General features: G+C 38.8%; 1 protein-coding gene across 2 annotated transcripts in view; it reads left to right on the forward strand.

Moving 5' to 3' along the window:
* Positions 1 to 13,658, forward strand: part of IPO11 (importin 11) — a 234,481-nt gene extending 220,823 nt beyond the window's left edge. The window contains exon 30 of one of the 2 annotated variants that reach the window (XM_010385211.2): positions 10,862 to 12,319. In XM_010385211.2, coding sequence (XP_010383513.1) covers positions 10,862 to 11,026 — 165 coding nt within the window. In that variant the 3' untranslated portion in view covers positions 11,027 to 12,319. Of the gene's footprint in view, positions 1 to 10,861 lie in introns of both variants that reach the window. The other variant, XM_030926735.1, reaches the window with a different exon arrangement.
* Positions 13,659 to 16,844: the final 3,186 nt, after the last annotated feature.

Consider the following 16,844-nt stretch of genomic DNA (forward strand, 5'->3'; position numbering starts at 1 on the left):
GAAAACAGAGAGAACATATTTCTGTTACTGAGGCCCAACGACAGCTAACTGGCTATGTGGACCTATCTATTTAACGGCATCATTATTCACTGAGTGGAAGCAGTTAATCTGTAGGTAGCCAAATGTTGATGGGCGGGGTGGGCAGGAGGAGAAAGTTGAGATCCTGTAGTAGGAAAATTCCAGGAAGTTTTCTTAGATGTGGCTAAGCACAATCTCAAATATTTTCTTGCCAAAAGTTTTCTACTGTTTCTGAAAATTCCTCAGTAAATCAAAATATAAACAAATAACTTTTAGAAATACGTATACAGTATACATCTGATCTGTGATAATAAAAACCAGTGAGATGGCTGGGTACAGTGGCTCACACCTGTAATCTCAGCACTTTGGGAGGCTGAGGCGGGTGGATCACTTGAGACCAGCTTGGCTAACATGGCGTGACCCCATCTATACTAAAAATACAAAAATCAGCTGAGCATGTGCCATGCCCCTGTAGTCCCTGCTACTCAGGAGGCTGAGGCACGAGAATCGCTTGAACCTGGGAGGCAGAGGTTGCAGTGAGCCAACGTTGCGCCACTGCACTCCAGCCCGGGCCACAGGGTGAGACTCTGACTCAAAAAAAAAAAAAAAAAAAAAAAAAAAAATCAGTGACAGAACAGGATCTGCTTTAGAAAATTAGCCTCATAGCCAAACTTGGTTTATTAAACAATTTTGCTCTGTCACCAGATGGTCAAGATGGAAAGTTTTTAGCCCCTTATTCATCTCCATCACATTTTATCATTTTTATAAATTATTGATATACCATTTGATGAAATCAAATTTTTGAAAGAGATTGAGGACACTGACCCATTATTAAACTTTCTTGCCTTTAAAGGTTCTCATTCAACATTTCCTCTTTATAGCACCTGCACTTTTCAGTCCTTCACCTGATAGCTTGACCTGGTTGAGTATTTTTACCAAGAGACTTGAGATTCTCCTAAGATTTGCTCAGTGATCTTGCTTTTTGGAACCACAAAGGCAATTGGAACAATAAGGAGCTATAAGGGAGCAGCTGTGTCCTATAGATGTTCATACTTGTTCAGATTTCTCAGTCCCTGTAATAAAAGTGTAGACGGAAATAAATGATATTCAGAAAACTCAGCATATCCATGACATTTAGATTTCAAATAGAAATCTCATCTGATTTTTCCTCCACAGTTTATCTTCTTTCCATTCTCTGAATCACCTGGTGTCCACATGTAATAGGAACAATGTATTAATTCACATGTTTGGTTTTATAGTATATTCTCTCCCATAGTGGACAAACAGGAATATTAATTATATTTCTGAGAGGGAAGTAATAGAACTAAAGGCATTGCTGGATAGTGGCACTTTTAGATCTCCAGCAGTCTGTTATTTTCTAATTTCGTAACATTGATGTGCATAGCACACCCCTAAATATTCTGTTACACTTTATTATGTAGTCATTTTACTTTAATGACAATAAGAAGAATGGAAAGAAAACAGTTCCCTATTATTTAATTTAGTTATATATTAAAGTTGATTTTTTTTAATGTAAAGAGATCACCCCATCGCTAGAAATTGAATATAGTCCTAAATTGCACTGCCAAAATTGACTTACAAGTAGAAATGCTTTTATAAAACATGTAAGAAATTATCTCAAAAAGCAACATACTTTTATAGGATTCTGAAAATGCATGTAAGATTATAACATTTTTATTGGTACAAAATTTATCTTATTTTCCTACACATTTTCTTTTTTTGTGATAGCAAGTCTTCCCCACAGCCTTCTGTATAAACTGATGCTAAGCATAGCGTATGGTAGTCTTGTGAGCCTATGTTTAGTTGAACTTAAGATGATCTAGTATGTGTATAGTGACAGATCTGAATAATATCAGGAAACTTAATATATAGAAATATTCGTGAAACATTTACAAAAACTGAGCACATTCTAGGCTGACAAAGAAAATCCCTAATTTCTCAGAGTAGAAATAGTACAGGTTAAATTATCTGACCACTGAAAGTAAAACCAGATATTACACGAAGGTTGAGAGAAATATTGGTTTCATAAAGTTTTTTAAACAGTATTTTAAAGGGGAAGCTTGAAATTTTGAAGTAGATGATACACAGCTTTGAGATTGTTACACATAAAAACGTGTGAACACAGTTATTCCTAGCCTTAAGTAATTTTATTATCATACAAGAAAAAATGAAAATAAATGAACTCTACTGATGTCAAGATGTGAAAAAAAGGAAAAATAGAAGACATTAGAAAAAATCAGCCTTTGAAAAATAGAAGACAATAATTTTAAAAATTAGAAGGCAGAAAAGTACTAAAATTGATGAATAAGTATTGTTTGCCTGTTTTTCTTTTTAAAATACCCACATAGTAGATAAACCTGGCCAATTTAATCAAGGGGTAGAAGAATAAACATAAAATATTAGGGATAAGAAGGCATATAGTATGGCTTCAGGTATTATACATGCGAGTGTAGGCTAATCAATGGAAAAATATTTTCAGAACAATTTTCCCCCATATTAATTTTGCAAAAAGAAAAATCACTTAGGACCAGATAGAAATAGATTTATAACCATGGAAGAAGTGTTTTTAATTGCTTTCTTGCCCCCAAAAGTCCCTCCTCTCAAATGTTTCTTGCTTGCTCATTGCAAGTGGTTTTAACAGAATGTACTATCAGTCTTTTTTTTAATGTAGTTTAATTCATTTAATATTACTAATGACAGGCCGGGCTGGGTGGCTCATGCCTGTAATGGCAGCATTTTGGGAGGCCAAGACAGACAGGTGGATCACTTGAGGTCAGGAGTTCAAGACCAGCCTGGCCAAAATGGTGAAACCCTGGTTCTACAAAAAATGCAAAAATTGGCCAGGTATGGTATTGCATGCCTGTAATCCCAGCCCCTTGAATGGCTGAGGCAGAAGAATTGCTTGAACCCAGGAGGCAGAAGCTGTAGTGAGCCGAGATCGCACCACTACACTCCAGCCTGGGAGACAGAGCGAGACCCTGTTTGTAAAATGAAAAAGTACTAATGACATTCTTTTAGCAACAGCTTGTCTTTCCACCCTTTTTCTTTTTTTGTTCTTCCCTCCCTCCCTCCCTTACTTTCCTTTGTATCCGGTTTTAAGGAATAGATCATTCTATGCTAGTTCAGCTATTCTAGAACCTAGAAAAAAGGATAAAACAGAAAAGTATAGATGACTTTTTAAAATAAAAATAGATACAGAAATGTAAATTACTATCAGCAAATTTAATCTAACATTAAATTTAGCATTTATTCCTGGTAAAATTTCTTACTGAAATAGGAATAGAATATTATGTTTTTACCATGCTAAAATATCTATTTGAAACTGTGCACAAACATACCACTGGATAGTGAATATTCTAAATGCCAGGAAATGCTGTCTTCTGTAACAGACCTCTGGAATCTCAAAGTAATAGTTTATTGCCCAGGAAAAACACGAGAGGGAGGAGCAGGAGTGGGTCTTGAAATCCGCAGTCTTTGAGGGATGATCCTGTCAACAAAGAGTCATACTCTGTAAAATATTTAAAGAGATTTATTCTGAGCCAAATATGAGTTACCATGGCCTGTGACACAGCCCTCAGGAGATCTGAGAACATGTGCCCAAGGTGGTTGGGGTACATCTTGGTTTTATACATTTTAGGGAGACGTGAGACTTCAATCAAATACATTTAAGATATACAGGGCTGGGCAAGGTGGCTCACGCCTGTAATCCCAGCACTTTGGGAGGCAGAGGAGGGCGGGTCATGAGGTCAGGAGATCAAGACCATCCTGGCTAACACAGTGAAACCCTGTCTCTCTTAAAAATACAAAAAATTAGCCGGGTGTGGTGGCAGGTGCCTGTAGCCCCAGCTACTTGGGAGGCGAGGCAGGAGAATGGTGTGAACCTGGGAGGCGGAGCTTGCAGAGAGCCGAGATTGTGCCACTGCACTCCAGCCTGGACGACAGAGCAAGACTCTGTCTAAAAAAAAAAGAAAGAAATAGATTGGTTTGGTTTGGTCCAGAAAGGTGGGACAAAATGTGGAGGCAGGAGGCTTCCAGATTATTGGTAGATTTAAATTTTTCTGGTTGACGGTTGAGTTTTTCTAAAGATCTGGGGTCAATAGAAAGGAAATGTCTGGGTTGTGGATACCAAAGTTTTATCATGCAGATGAAGCCTCCAGGTAGTAGGCTTCAAAGAGAGTAAATTATAAATGTCTCTTGTCAGACTTAAGGTCTGTGTTGATTCTAATACTGGAGAGGTATAATGAGGCACATCTGCTTACCATCATGGCCTGAAGTAGTCTTTCAGGTTAAATTTTAAGAGTGTCCTGGCCAAAGAGGAAGTCCATTCAAATGGATGGGTAGGCGGCAGGGGGTGGGGGGGCGGGGGCTTAGAATTTTATTTTTGGTTTGCAATCCAGACTTATTGAAATGCGTGGCTTTAACACATGGCTCTGTCTAGCTGGAAAACTGTGACAAAGAATGAGTAGGAGTGGTTTAAGAGTTAGGTTGAATATGGCACTTATCATTTCTGCTCACATTCCATTGGCTGGGAAATGTGGTCTGTGTGGCCTAGGAAGAAGAGTAAAAGAGTTTGATGATGATGATACAGTAGTCTGTTACACGGAGTTTCTATCCGATGCGATGAGAAGGGAGTGGATGTAAGTTTTAAGTATTGGCAAAGAAGAGACGAAATTCAGAAGTCATTGTAATGATAATACTGTATTAAAAACCAAGTTCTTGTCACACGACCAGGAAGGATTAGGCTCGCAGACACTTTGAAGGGCGAGGGGGAACAGAATTTATTGGGCAAAATGGAAAAAAACTCAGCAAAGTAACAGGGGTACCTGTTAACAGGCCCCCATCTCACAGATTGAATCCCAGGGTACCTACCACACAGGAACAGGACAGGCCAGGCTCCTCCCCCTGCAAATAGGGCATGAATTTCCCAAGACTCCACCCTGTCCTCCCAGGGGACAGGCTGGTTGGAGATTCTCCCAGGCCTGCAGTCCTGTTTTTCAGCCTTCAGGCTGTTTTAGGCTTGAAGGCGAGGTTTCGGCAGGAAGGAGAGTGGGGCCTTGGCTGCCCCCTGTCTCTGTCAGTAATTTAAGCCAGAAAAGTCCAAGAAGATCAACAGATCAACTATGAAGAGAATTTAATAAGTGATAATTATATATAAATGTATGTTGCTGTTATATGCTCGCAATAACTAGTTAGGAAAAGCAGGCTAAATGAACGTCCTTTACAAATTAGAATCTTATTTACCCTGTGATTTGAGGAATGCTTTGGAATTCAGGAAACAAAAACCAAAATCAGAAGCGCACTAAACTTTTGGACAATGGAGGAGTCAAACAATGATTTAAAAAAAAAAAAAAGTCATCAGCATTTCCTAGTATGTACACAGTAAAGTAAAACTCTCTCAAAATTGCCTCAGTGAGACTGAAAGAGAAAGGAAACCTCAAAGGTTTCTGGCAAGTAAGTAATGGTAAATGGGTTTGAGTTTAAAGAGCTTATAATTAGTAGCTGAAGGGTTTTTGTTTTGTTTTTTTTCAAGTGTTATGTGTTTTATTTAGCCTGTTGTCTGTATTCTTTTGTGTTAATGCATATAGAAATACCTGTAGATGTTTTATTGTGTTTACTTGAGAGGTTAGGCCTCAAAACTCTTGGCCCACATTTTTCTGTAGCAATGTTTCTTATTTTTGGATGTATATCACAATCACTTGTGGAGCTTTTAAATATTCTGGAACCTGAAACTACTTAAAATCAGAATCACTAGGGGTAGGACTTAGACATCAGCATTTTTTAAAGTTCCCCAAATGATTCCCTTATGCTGCCAAGTAAAGAACTATTGTATAAAGATTTGTTGTGACATTGCTGAGGCTTCCCTTTCCTCCTTTATTCTTATTATTAGTTTTAAATGAAATTATATATGTGAATGGCCTACCCTGTACCTAGCAGAAGCCTTGCTTGTGATTGGAGTTTAGTAAATGTGGATATTGTATTTTGATTCCCATTTAATTGCTCTGAAGATCATTGCATAGCGAAACGTGAATAAGCAGATGTTCTGTTGCTCAGATCTAGGCTTGAAATAATTACTTTGTCTGATTGCTTAAGTTGTGCATTTCTCTCGTTTACTCTCAGAGATTTAAAGCACATTGCAATAAAGTCATACTAGAGTAAGAATGCCCAAGTAATAGTGGTCAAGGACTAATAGAAAGAAAAATAATTGTGTCAGGAAACCTAGATTATAAGGTAATTGCTAAATTAGAATTTTAATTTGTTTACTGAGACATGTATGTATATATGTATGTATGTACTGCCATTTTTATCTCATGAAGTCAAGGTCCCAGTGTTTCTAGACATAGCAATGTAAAATGTTCCTTTACTTACAAGCTCATCATTTAGAAACTGTATTCCAAGCTTCTCAAAGGACAGATTGGGTTTCGCAGTAGGTATAATTTGATGATTGAGTTTGTATTGCTGCGCCCTATTGATTAAGTGGGTTCTGATTGGTATCTGCCGGACTCATACTCTTCATTAAGCCGCAAAGTTAGGAGAGTTTATATCCAATAGATCTTGGAAACTGAGTTATTTTAGATATATTTCAGAAATTGACAGTTACCTGCAGCAAAACAATTAGAAGTCAGAAAAGAAGGGAATTTTTAAACCAAAGATATTTTAATTAAACTAAGGAATTTTTGAAGACCACACGGTTAAATACATTGTTGTAGAAAATTTTCCTTTAAGATTTTTTGTTCTGTTATATACCTAGTGTATTTATGTGTCATCTACCAAGTTTCATGGAAAGGAAGCCTGAATATATTATTATTATTAAAAAATGTTCTGTTTCTAAGTGAGAAAAATTAAATTCAAAGTTAGCAATTATTTAGTATTTTCCTAGGATGGAAAACACTTTAGCAAAATTCAGTAGGAAATTGTTACCAGAAAGGGGTCCTGATCTAGATTCCAAGAGAGGGCTCTTGGATCTCACGCAAGAAAGAATTCGGGTTGAGTCCACAGAGTGAAGTGAAATGAAAGCAAGCTTATTAAGAAAGTAAAGGAATAAAGAATGGCTACTCCGTAGGCAGAGCAGCCCCAAAGGCTGCTTGCTTGCTTTTCTTTCTCTCCTTTCCCTTTCTTTCCTTCTTTCTTTCTTTTCTTTTCTTTTCTTTCTTTCTTTCTTTCTTTCTTTCTTTCTTTCTTTCTTTCTTTCTTTCTTTCTTTCTTTCTTTCTTTCTTTCTCTCTCTCTCTCTCTCTCTCTTTCTTTTCTTTTCTTTTCTTTTTCTCTCTTTCTCTCTCTTTCTTCTCTCTTTCTCTCTTTCTTTCTCTCTCTCTTTCTTTTTTCTTTTTTTTTTTTTAGACGGAGTTTTGCTGTTGTTGCCCAGGCTAGAGTGCAGTGGCACAATCTCGGCTCACTGCGGCCTCCACCTCCCGAGTAGCTGGGATTACAGGCATGCGCCACCTATGGCCCCCTAATTTTTTGTATTTTTTTAGTAGAGACAGGGTTTCATTGTATCATGTGGGCCAGGCCGGTCTCAAACTCCTAATCTCAGGTGATCCACCCGCCTTGGCCTCCCAAAGGTGCAGGGATTACAGGCGTGAGCCACCTGGCCTTTTATGGGTATTTATTGATTATATGCTAAACAAAGGATGGATTGTTCATGAGATTTTTGGGGAAGGAGTAGTCAATTCTTGGAACTGTGGGTTCCCCCCCCCCCCTCTTTTTTTTTTTTTTTTTTTTTTTGTTTTGAAAAAACGGAGTTTTGCTCATGTTACCCAGGCTGGAGTGCAATGACATGATCTAGGCTCAAGGCAACTTCCGCCTCCTGGGTTCGAGCAATTCTCCTGCTTCAGTCTCCCAAGTAGCTGGGATTACAGGCATGCTCCACCACACCCAGCTAATTTTGTATTTTTAGTAGAGACGGGGTTTCTCCGTGTTGGTCAGGCTGGTCTCGAACTCCTGACCTCAGTTGATCTGCCCGCTTCAGCCCCCCCAAAGTGCTGGGATTACAGGCGTGAGCCACGGCACCCAGCCAGTACCTCCCCTTTTTAGACTATGTAGGGTAACTTCTGGACATTGCCATGGCATTTGTAAACTGTTATGGTGCTGGTGGGATTGTCTTTTAGCATGCTAATGCATTATAATTAGCATGTAATGAGGAGTGAAGATGACCACAGGTCACTTTTGTGGTCATCGTGGTTTTGGGAAGTTTTAGTCAGCTTCTTTACCACAACCTGTCTTATCAGCTAGGTCTTTATGTCTCGTATCTTGTGCTGAACTCCTGTCTCATCCTGTGGCTTAGAATGTCTAACGTCCTGGGAATGCAGCCCAGTAGGTCTCCGCCTTATTTTCTCCAGCCCCTATTCAAGATGGAGTTGCAGGCCAGGCGCTGTGGCTCACGCCTGTAATCCCAGCACTTTGGGAGGCCTAGGCGGGCAGATCATGAGGTCAGGAGATCGAGATCATCCTGGCTAACACGGTGAAACCCCATCTCTAATAAAAATAAAAACAAATTTGCCGTCTATGGTGGTGGGCGCCTGTAGTCCCAGCTACTCCTGAGGCAGGGGAATGGCGTGAACCTGGGAGGGAGAGCTTGCAGTGAGCCGAGATTGCGCCACTGCACTCCAGCCTGGGCAAGAGAGAGAGAGAGACTCCATCTCAAAAAAAAAAAGATGGAGCTGCATGGTTCAAAGGCCTCTGACAAAATAACTTTACAGTAAGTAGTTTTTGCAAATTATAATTGGGCATATAGGCTTAAAAAGTGAATAATGACATGCCGCATAACTTAAGGAAAATGAAAGATTTTGCTTCACTAAATTCTTGCTGGGTGAAATTTCTTATTAATGTAGTGAAATATAATGGAAAACTTTGTTTCAAGGGATAGAAATCTCGAAGAACAAGAAATTTATAAGTAGCCCCACAGAAACTAAAATCTTGAACCACTTTAGAAGACTACTTCATGGGTTGAAGCATGTCAAAAGGCTATCATTACCAACAGAGGGAACTGATACGCACTTCAACTAAAACCATTCTGTCTTAGAGTAATAATTTTAAAATTAAGTAATACTGAGCCACTTGCTCATTAAAATCCGATATGTGGACTTTTGAAGTGAATCTGGCTATTAACACTTCATTTATCTGGTGTTACCCCAGAATCAGGAATTCTGGGTAATTATCTCTTGCTAATAACTGAAGCCTCTGAACGTTCCTAATTTTATCTTACCCATTTCAATGGAAATATTTCTTGAATGATCACATACTTTCTTAGAAGGCAAGAGCATATGGAAGTAATGGAAAGAAAACAAAACCAGGAGTTTTCCAATGTGTATTCTAGTTCTGATGAAGTTATTAACTTGAGAAAAACTAACCTTGAATGTCATTCAGAGCTTGGAGACGTCAGCTTTTATCTCAAAATTGAACACAGGCCTAGCTGCTTAGAAATTGTATTATTAGACACTTATATAAGCTAATACATAAGATGAGATGTCAGTTGTAGAGCGGTTTGACCGTATACCAAATGGCCACAGAGGGGTATACTTTTCTAATTGCTGAGTCCATTTTTTAGAATAATCTTCTTAATTTGGAATAATTTTAGGTTTACAGAAAAGTAACAAAAATAGTACAAAGAGTTCTCATGTGCCTCTCACCCAGTTTCTCCTAGTGTTAACATTACATGTTACGTTTTTCTTTCTTCTTCTTCTTTTTTTTTTTTTTTTTTTTTTTTTTTTTTTTTTTTTTTTTTTTTTTTGAGACGGAGTCTCGCTCTGTCGCCCAGGCTGGAGTGCAATGGCGCAATCTCAGCTCACTGCAACCTCCGCATCCCGGATTCAGGCGATTCTTCTGCCTCAGCCTCCCAAGTAGCTGGGACTACAGGCATGCACCACCACGCCAGGCAAATTTTTGTATTTTTAGTAGAGACGGGGTTTCACCATATTGGCAGGCTGTTCTCAAACTCCTGACCTTATGATCTGGCCACCTCAGCCTCCTAAAGTGCTGGGATTACAGGCATGAGCCACCGGGCCCAGCCCTACATTTTTCAAATATACATGGTACATTTATCAAAACTAAGAAACCAACATCGGTGCATTATTATTAACTAAACTCCAGACTTTTATTTAGATTTTACCAGTTTCTCTGGTAACACTCTTAGTTCCAGGATTCAATCCGGTATATCACACATTGCACTTAGCCTGGGTGCAGCTGTGTTTTATGTATATGTATGTATGTGCATGCCACAGGGTAGAAGCAGCCGAAATATTTTCCTTTGTCATTATTATCTTTAGGGAGTAGACTTATGGGTTATTTTTCATGAAATTATACTTCTTTTGTTTTCCAAATATCACAGTGGGAGACGAAGAGTCCCTTTTTTTTTTCAGCCAGAAGCATATACAGGAATTTAAATAGTATTGCAATCCAGGGTAGGGCAAACACTGTCTCCTCTCTGGATCCTGAGGGCATTACTGGGTTGCCACAGTGGCCTACCCTATCTTCCTAAGGAGAATGCTGGACAATTGTATTTCAATGTTCTTCAGCATGTTCTGTTTCTTTTAGAATGCTTTCTACTAGGCTTTGATGCTTTAAATAAGTGAGTCCCCCAGCTCTTCAGAAATGGCTAATCAGAAAACATGTTCAGGGGGCCCTAGGGAACTGAAGTTAGACTAATTGAATGAAATTTTCTTTGACAGATTTTTCCACTATGAGACTATTACAGAATCTGTGTAAGAAGAGAGGCAGAAGCAATTTTGTTACTGTAGAAGAGATTACAAAGAACTTTTGTAAATTGCAGGTAGGAGAGACTTGTTTTGCTTTTTTGACACAGTCTTGCTCCCCTCTGTATCCCACAGCTGGCCCTGAAGGACCCTGTTCATATGGTGTCTCTGCAGCAGTTCATCTACGAGAAGCTCAAGGCACAGCAGGAGATGCTAGGAGAACAAGGTTTCCAGTCCCTCATGGAAACAGTGGACACGGAGATTGTCACCCAGCTACAGGAATTTTTGCAAGGATTCTAAGAGCACATGACATGTGACTGCCTCGCCTTTCAGAAACAAGCTGAGTAACCTAGCCTGCCGGTTGTATGTGAGAGCCTGCTGAGATGAAGAAATCACTTCATGAAAATAAGCAAAGACCACACATTTTTTTTTTTTTTTTACTACAAAATGTAAAGGATAAATGTAAATCCTGCATAACTAAAATCACAAACCTATTCCTCAAAAGAATTTAATTTTATATTTATGAGGGGGCCCTTTACTAAAAAGTACATGTAAAAGTACATTTGATGACAATAGCTGCTTAGTTTCCTGTTAAGAGAAGAAACTTTATCTTTTAATTATGTGCTCTTAACATTTGAAGATAAGAGTTAATGCCCGAGATGTTTTTCTGCAACCAAAATTCATTAAATTTGGCTGCCTTATCCTTTTTTTAAGCTAATGAAACTACAGGTTTGAAAACTGACAAAGATGTTCAGATGATGCTATTAAAGAAATGTGTGTACTAAGCAAAAATGTATAATAGTGACAAATACACATTACCAAGCTTATCTTGCAAGGGAGTTATTTTCATCTAACATAGAAGGTGTGTTTCATCAGACAAATGCTTTTATTTTCATTCTAATAATTTGATACAGAAATTAGTAAAGGCATTTTTTTCTTTTTTTTTTTTTTTTTCCCAGTAAATACATTGAGTCTACAAATGTACATTTGTAAGGCCTGTAAAAGTGAACGTGTGGTACTGCAGTACCACATGGGAGACCTCTAGTTACGGTTTGGTCCTAGTTCCTTTGTTACTCCTGTGAGCACCAAGAAGAACTGGGCGACTCCCAGTCCCACCTGTGCTGTGACAGTCCCACGTAGCTATGACAGACTGTTCAGTACTTACCCTTCTCAGGTTCCTCAGTGCAGGGGTGCATCAAGGCCTCAACAATAGGGGTATACCTGGGAGGATCCAGCAGTAATCCCCAGGGTACTAGGATTACTAGTATTCTGATGGAACTAGTCTTCCTTCCTTATTCCTCCAACATGCAGTACATAAAAAGGGGAAAAGGAGAAAAAAAAAAAAAAGCCTTACTTTGTTTTACTTGCCATTTATTGTAAGGAAACTTTAAAGCATTTTTTAGGAAATACTCAAAAGCAAGATTGGAAAATGTTTTATCTTTCTATAGAAAGTTGGGTACAGTATGTAACTGCGGGAAACCCACTGCCCCTTTGTAAGCTGTGGAACCCAAAATGTATGGGGATATTTGATGTTTTCAGAAAGAGGAAGAAATATGGTCCAAATTAAATTTTCCAAAGATACCTCACCTTGGACTGATTTGTCTGACTACTTTTCTTGCTCCCCCCAAAAAATGAGTTCTTAAAAATTGCCCAGTGACTTACAAAGGGAGTTTTCTTTTATACTCTAGCTTGGATTCTGTGCTAGTAGGTATCAGTACTGCAGGTAGCAAATCCTAGTTACCCTTTAAATTTATCTTCATTTAAAGACAAAAAGCTCCTTTCAAGTGATATTTCGTTATCAGTATTACTAAGTCCTCAAGACTGATCCAAGAATTTCTTTTTGTTGACTTAATTATTTTCATTTGAAACACTAACCCATGAGTGTTATCAGAAATTCTCAAACATTCTCATTTTTCAGTTAAAGTACTCATCTTTCTAATTCCTGACAGATTTCATTATAGTGCCATAGCAAATATTACTGAAATAGCTACCTTGCAAAAGAAGTAAAAAACTTATCTCAGGGAAAGAGTTTGCTTCATTTTTTAAACTCGTAAGTTTAAATAGGCTTGATAAATAGCTCAGAAAAATAATTCATGTATCTTGAATTTTTAAGTGCTCAATTAAGACATCAAATGTAATTCTATTCATTAACAGAACTGTACAGCAAATATATTAAGTTTAAGACAAACAACTCAGCCAGGCCTCTGGCCTCTGGTTGAACTGTGGCTCCTGAAACAAGGTAATGATCATTTATACTCCAAAAACATTCCTTTTCTATTTATTTTCTATTCCAAAGACTTCTCCCAACCCTCTCACAAAGGCCCGTGTGACTAACAATGACATTTTAAAGCTTCCTTATGAGTTGGTCCCTCCTCTCTCTCCTACTAGTCATTTTAGAGAATCCACATTATTGCATACCATTTTTAAAAAGATACAATTTTTCTTGAAAAATCCTCACTTTAATCTTTATTTTACCCATTTCTTTATTCAGTTAGTATTTATTGAGTTACTGTTTCATGCCATAATGCTGTGCTGCATTCTGAGATGAGAACAGAGTACCCACCTTCGTGAAATTTCACAGTTGATTAGGAACACAGACTTGACAACATGCTGTAAGAAAATGAGGGTTCTGATGGAAGGGCACATTCTAAAGCAATTGGTCTGCAGGTGAAGGAGATTGTGTATGAAATAAAATGATGCTGTCACTGTGTAATTTGATAGTTATTTAAAAACTGCTCTCTAATGGCATGGTTTGGTGAGGCTACTTAAGCATCAGTGGCACTATACTGGAACTGGGCAACTCCCTGACTCCAGACTCGCATCAATTTGGAGTCACTCTAACATACAAAATCATCAGGTTTTGAAAATGTTGGATCTTCGTAGCCTCACGACTAATTTATAATTCCATGAATTAAAATATAAGGCTCACCTACTAAGGGTTGTTGTCTTTTCTACTTCTCCAAGTCATAAACCTGAAGTGCATAGAAATTTAAAAGTTGAAGAGCTAATGAAGATGACATGCATGTCATGAAAACCAAAATACTTTCTTCTCTTAACTTTAGAAAAGAAAAAAATCTGCAGAAGCATGAAGAAAATAGTGTAATGAACCCCAGTATACCCATCATCTAGATTTACCAAACTTGACATTTTGCCATATTTACTCTCTTTATGTGTGTCTGTATATAAATATGCTTACATATACACACATGTACTTTCACTAACCATTTGAAAGTACAAACACTACATTATTATTATCAACCTTTATCTCCAAATACTTTAGCAGACATCTGAGGATGCCATTCCTCTACATATCCACTAATGCCATTATACACCTAAGAAAATTCTCTCTCAGACATCTGAGGATGCCATTCCTCTACATATCCACTAATGCCATTATACACCTAAGAAAATTCTCAATAATGCAATAACATCTAATAAACAGTTCATATTCCAATTTTCCCTACTGCCACACAGATGTCCTTTATGTGACATACAATAAAAGACATACAAAAACCATGTGTTTTTTCATCCAGAATCCTCTCATTTACTTTAGACAGGGTATCACCCTGTCACCCAGGCTGGAATGCAGTAGCTTGATCTCGGCTTGCTGCAGCCTCCACCTCCCTGGCTCAGGTGATCCTCCCACCTCAAGTCTCCCAGGCAGCTGGGACTACAGGCACTTGCCACCACGTGGGGCTAATTTTTGTATTTTTTTGTAGAGACGGAGTTTCACCATATTGCCCAGACTGGTCTCAAACTCCTGGGCTCAGGTGGCCCGCCTTGGCCTCCCAAAGTGCTGGGGTTACAGGCCTCAACCACCAGACCCAGCTCCATTTAATATTTATACATTGCATTTGGCTGCTTAATTTTTCAATCTAGAATTGTCTTTTCATGTCTTTGGCTTTTTAGAAGAATCCAAGGTAATTGCCCTGTAGAATGTTCCTTATTGTGGAATTATCTAATTGTTTCCTCATAATTTTATTCAGGTAAGCATTTTTGGCAACAACACTAATCTGGTAATGTACAGTTTCTGTGACATCACATCAGGAGGCACATAAAGTTCGGTGGTTCTGCTGATGATACTAAGCACCAGGCCTCTCTATTATAAGGAGAATTTTTTTTTTTTTTTTTGAGACGGAATCTCGCACTGTCGCCCAGGCTGCAGTGCAGTAGTGTGATCTCCGCTCACTGCAACCTCCGCCTCCTGGGGTTCAAGTGATTCTCCTGCCTCAGCCTCCCAAGTAGCTGGGACTACAGGCACCCACCACCATGCCCTGCTTATTTTTTGTATTTTTAGTAGAGACGGAGTTTCACCATATTGGCCAGGCTGATCTTGAACTCGTGATCTCGTGATCTACCTTCCTCAGCCTCCAGAGTGCTGGGATTAAAACAGGCGTGAGCCACTGCGCCTGGCCAGATAAATTTTTAAAGAGTTCTTAACAGCTCTAGAAATGTCCAGTGGTTATTTTGTTGATTGTTTTAACCTGAATCAGAGCTCTTATCACCACCAGCTTGCCTGTTCATTTACAAAAGTTCTGCAACTTTCTTTTAACCTAGAAAAGTAGCATGGCTGAACTGGAGAAGAAGTATATTAAACTTGGTTCAAGTTTCATCAGCCTTAAGTCTCTGAAACGCCTTTATGTTACTGCAAACTGTTTAGTCAAGAGTCATCTCTCGGCCAGGCGCGGTGGCTTGCACCTGTAATCCCAGCTACTTGGGAGGCTGAGGCAGGAGAATCGCTTGAACCCTGGAGGCAGAGGTAGCAGTGAGCCAAGATTGCGCCATTGCACTCCAGCCTGGGCGAAGAGAGCGAAATGCCATGTCAAAAAAAAAAAAAAAAAAAAAGTCATCTCTCTTTAGAGTTCTGTTTCTCTCGTTTTTAAGTTATGTAGTTCTTTGTGACTTCCAATATTATTTTAACTCACACACCACTAAAATGGAAGGTAAACACTGCCTTTTCCATTACCAAAATATCCTTTTTGGATTTGGAAACTTGGCAAAGAGGCAGATATGCAGCAATACTTTATCTTTTTAGTGAGACTCGAATTTGGGCTGAGCTTAGAAACATGCTAGACTTGAGAGCATTGCCTTTGAGTGTGGTTAAGGAGAAGAAGCAGTACATATCAGCTGGCAAAATGAGAAAAAAATAATTTCCTTAAATGTGAAGAAGCTTTGATCTTGGTGTCTTGGTAGGACTGTGACATCTGCTGGAAAAGCAGTTTAAAGTCACCTTTTTACCACTTAATAAACTACATTCTGTCCCAAACATACCTTAACTATACAGAACTTGGTGTCCCGTGAAGTGGTAAAAACCAATTCATCTGGTTGTAGAGCTGAAACTCTTTACACAGCTTCATGCTGTTTGCCTGAAGTCGAACTTTAGAGCCCTTGGGGGTGAATACCTTAATGTCCTGGAAAGGGTTCTAGCTATTGATCTGAGAGTCTGTTTTTGCTTCTGGGCAATTGGACTCCTGGCCTGAGGGACTCCTTATGGTCTGAAGCACTGGGATAAAATTCAAAACTGAGAGTTGTTGACTACATTTTCTCTTGAATTCTTTCTTGCCATAACAAGTGGAAAGTCCCTGATTGGCCAACGATGTTTAACAAGCAAGAAGGTTTTGCTCTTTGTTCCAGCAAATGCCTGTATCCAACTCATCTGGGCCTGTTGGAATTTATTAAGTGTACTTTGAAGAACTGTCTAATCCAGGAAGGAATATATTGGTATCTGGTGATCCTGCCCTTTTCATTTCAATGTAAAACATTGATTTTCATGCCACTTTAATTTGCCAGTAGTTCAAAAATAGGATGCAAGCAACTGCTAGAATAGGGAAGAGTCCAGGGAGGCTTAAAGCATTTCTATCTGTCTGCAACTAGGCAGGTGGCTTTAAAGTGGGAAATAGGTCTTTTGGCTAGAATTCTGCTTGTTGGGGATTTTATTTATTTATTTATTTATTTATTTTTTTCAGATGGAGCCTTGCTTTGTCGCCCGGGCTGGAGTGCAGTGGTACGATCTCGGCTCACTGCAAGCTCCACCTCCCGGGTTCGCGCCATTCTCCTGCCTCAGCTTCCGAAGTAGCTGGGACTACAGGTGCCCACCACCATGCCCGGCTAATTTTTT

Source organism: Rhinopithecus roxellana, chromosome 3 (assembly GCF_007565055.1).
Source record: "Rhinopithecus roxellana isolate Shanxi Qingling chromosome 3, ASM756505v1, whole genome shotgun sequence".
Classification (NCBI taxonomy): domain Eukaryota; kingdom Metazoa; phylum Chordata; class Mammalia; order Primates; family Cercopithecidae; genus Rhinopithecus; species Rhinopithecus roxellana.